Raw genomic sequence first — 1876 nt, 5'->3', positions numbered from 1 at the left:
ATTTTTGCAAGACGTTGTTCAAAGTTCCCACGGTCCCTGAACTTACCTCTGAACTTCCCTTCTCACTTCCAGTTCTGCTGCACCAACCTGATTTATTATTTGAACAAACTTGTTAAACTTTTCCTTTGGTTCTCTGAGTGGTTTCCTGCATGTGGGTCAGATCTCTTAAAAACATGATGACAAATGTGTTGTATTCTCCCCCTGCCTGTCATTGCCTAGGGCCCCAAATTTCCTATATCCGCCCGTGATTAAAAGGCACATAAAAAAAAAAAAAACAGCAACAAAAAAGCATTTTAGTAAGTATCTGTGAAGCTATTCTGTGTTATGTTTTTTCTTCAGCAGGAAAAAGCATGCATGTTAGATTAAAGAAGAAGATGGATGGAGCTAAATCTAAAACACTCCTGGAAGAAAGCCTGTTAGAACCAGCATAAGAGGCTGATAATCAGACTAAAATTAAACATTTAATCCTTTTTAAACCATTCATCTATTCACCAGGAATAAAATGTTTCATTATTAGGAATCAGGATACGGTCCCTTTAAGGTTACATCATCAACAGCAACCAATGAGGGCTAGTTCTGTGTTGCTTAGCAACAGAAAGCAACCAAACAACAAAAAAGAAACCCTCCACATTGAAGAAACCATGCTCACTTGTTGACTTTTTTTTTCAGATTTCTTTTGTACCCCCCCCTGCTACCATGGCCCATATCACCATGTGTGAACCTGTTGAGCTCTATAATCTCCTCAACCAGCGCCGCTTTGTGTCCAGGCTGTCAGAGATCAACTACCTCTGTCTGATTGGTGAGTTTTTAGTTGTTTACTTTGTTGTCGACTTTTCTGATCTGTTTTTTTTTGTTTGTTTTTTTTTTTAATTCCCTTTATAAAATCTTGGTTTCGTTATTGAAATCAGAAATGAACTTTCTTTTATAGACGCCCAGGAAACCCAAGACTACAACACCAGTCATATTGTGACAGCCAAAAATGTGAAAATGGTATGCACTAAAAGCTCCTCATATCACTTGGTATAACATTTTCGGAATTTCATCTTTTATATTTCAAGTAAAATAACATTCCAAGATACGGAAACTAAAGGGGCGTTCAAATTCAGGGGTTGGATGTTTTGAAGGACATGCAAACTGCAAATACCAGCTGCGAAATGGATGATCTAGCCTTCTGGAGATGTTCCCACTGACCTCAGATTAACTGCTGTTGACTAGAAGCCAATATCATCTGCATATGCAGTGGGAACTAACTCCAAGTTAACAGTTTGTTTGAACAACCTACTTCAACCCTCAATGAATCAGGAGATAATGTGGGCTGCAATGAATACCTACTAATCTGGGAAGAAGGACATAGTTGACGACCACTTTTAGTGGAGCCTATGAATTTAAATAGCCATTGTTGCCTTGCTATGACGTAATCCACTATAATTAAATATATATAATTAAATTAATAGATTTGGTCTTCAAAGGATGCAGACTCTGAATTTGAACACAGTTTAAGAGACTAAAGAGAAATGCATCAACCTATATGGGGAGCCCTTATTGGTTAAAAAAATGAAACTAAACATCAGAATATGGCAAGACTTTATGTGACTTTAATGGACAAAGAAATGTTAAAGGAAAAGTCGGGTCACATTCAGAATTCAAACTTCTACTTTAAATATGAAATTATTACATGCTTTTCAATAATTGATTAAGTGTTTTTAATTCTGAGTAATTTTCATGTGAATGTGCTTTACTGGAGGCATCCATGTTTGTCAAAGAACACTACTGCCACCTACTGGTTAGTGACGTCACGGTGCGGTATCGGCTGTTGATCAAGTCCCAGTGCTGTATGGAAAAACATTTTATTTGGCTTTCAACTGCAAAGTAAAAT

The 1876-nt window shown here is 37.0% G+C and overlaps 1 protein-coding gene across 1 annotated transcript in view; it reads left to right on the top strand.

Moving 5' to 3' along the window:
* The first annotated feature begins 696 nt into the window (after positions 1 to 696).
* The window catches only part of styxl1 (serine/threonine/tyrosine interacting-like 1), a 10930-nt gene continuing 9750 nt past the window's right edge, over positions 697 to 1876 (top strand). Inside the window, exons 1-2 of the mRNA XM_015395733.1 lie at positions 697 to 799; positions 929 to 990. Of these exons, the coding sequence (XP_015251219.1) occupies positions 697 to 799; positions 929 to 990 (165 nt within the window). The remainder of the gene's footprint in view (positions 800 to 928; positions 991 to 1876) is intronic.

Source organism: Cyprinodon variegatus, unplaced genomic scaffold (genome assembly GCF_000732505.1).
Source record: "Cyprinodon variegatus isolate N-32 unplaced genomic scaffold, C_variegatus-1.0 Scaffold756, whole genome shotgun sequence".
Classification (NCBI taxonomy): Eukaryota; Metazoa; Chordata; class Actinopteri; order Cyprinodontiformes; family Cyprinodontidae; genus Cyprinodon; species Cyprinodon variegatus.
Note: the sequence above shows the minus strand (reverse complement) of the source record. Positions and strands in the feature narration are given on the sequence as shown.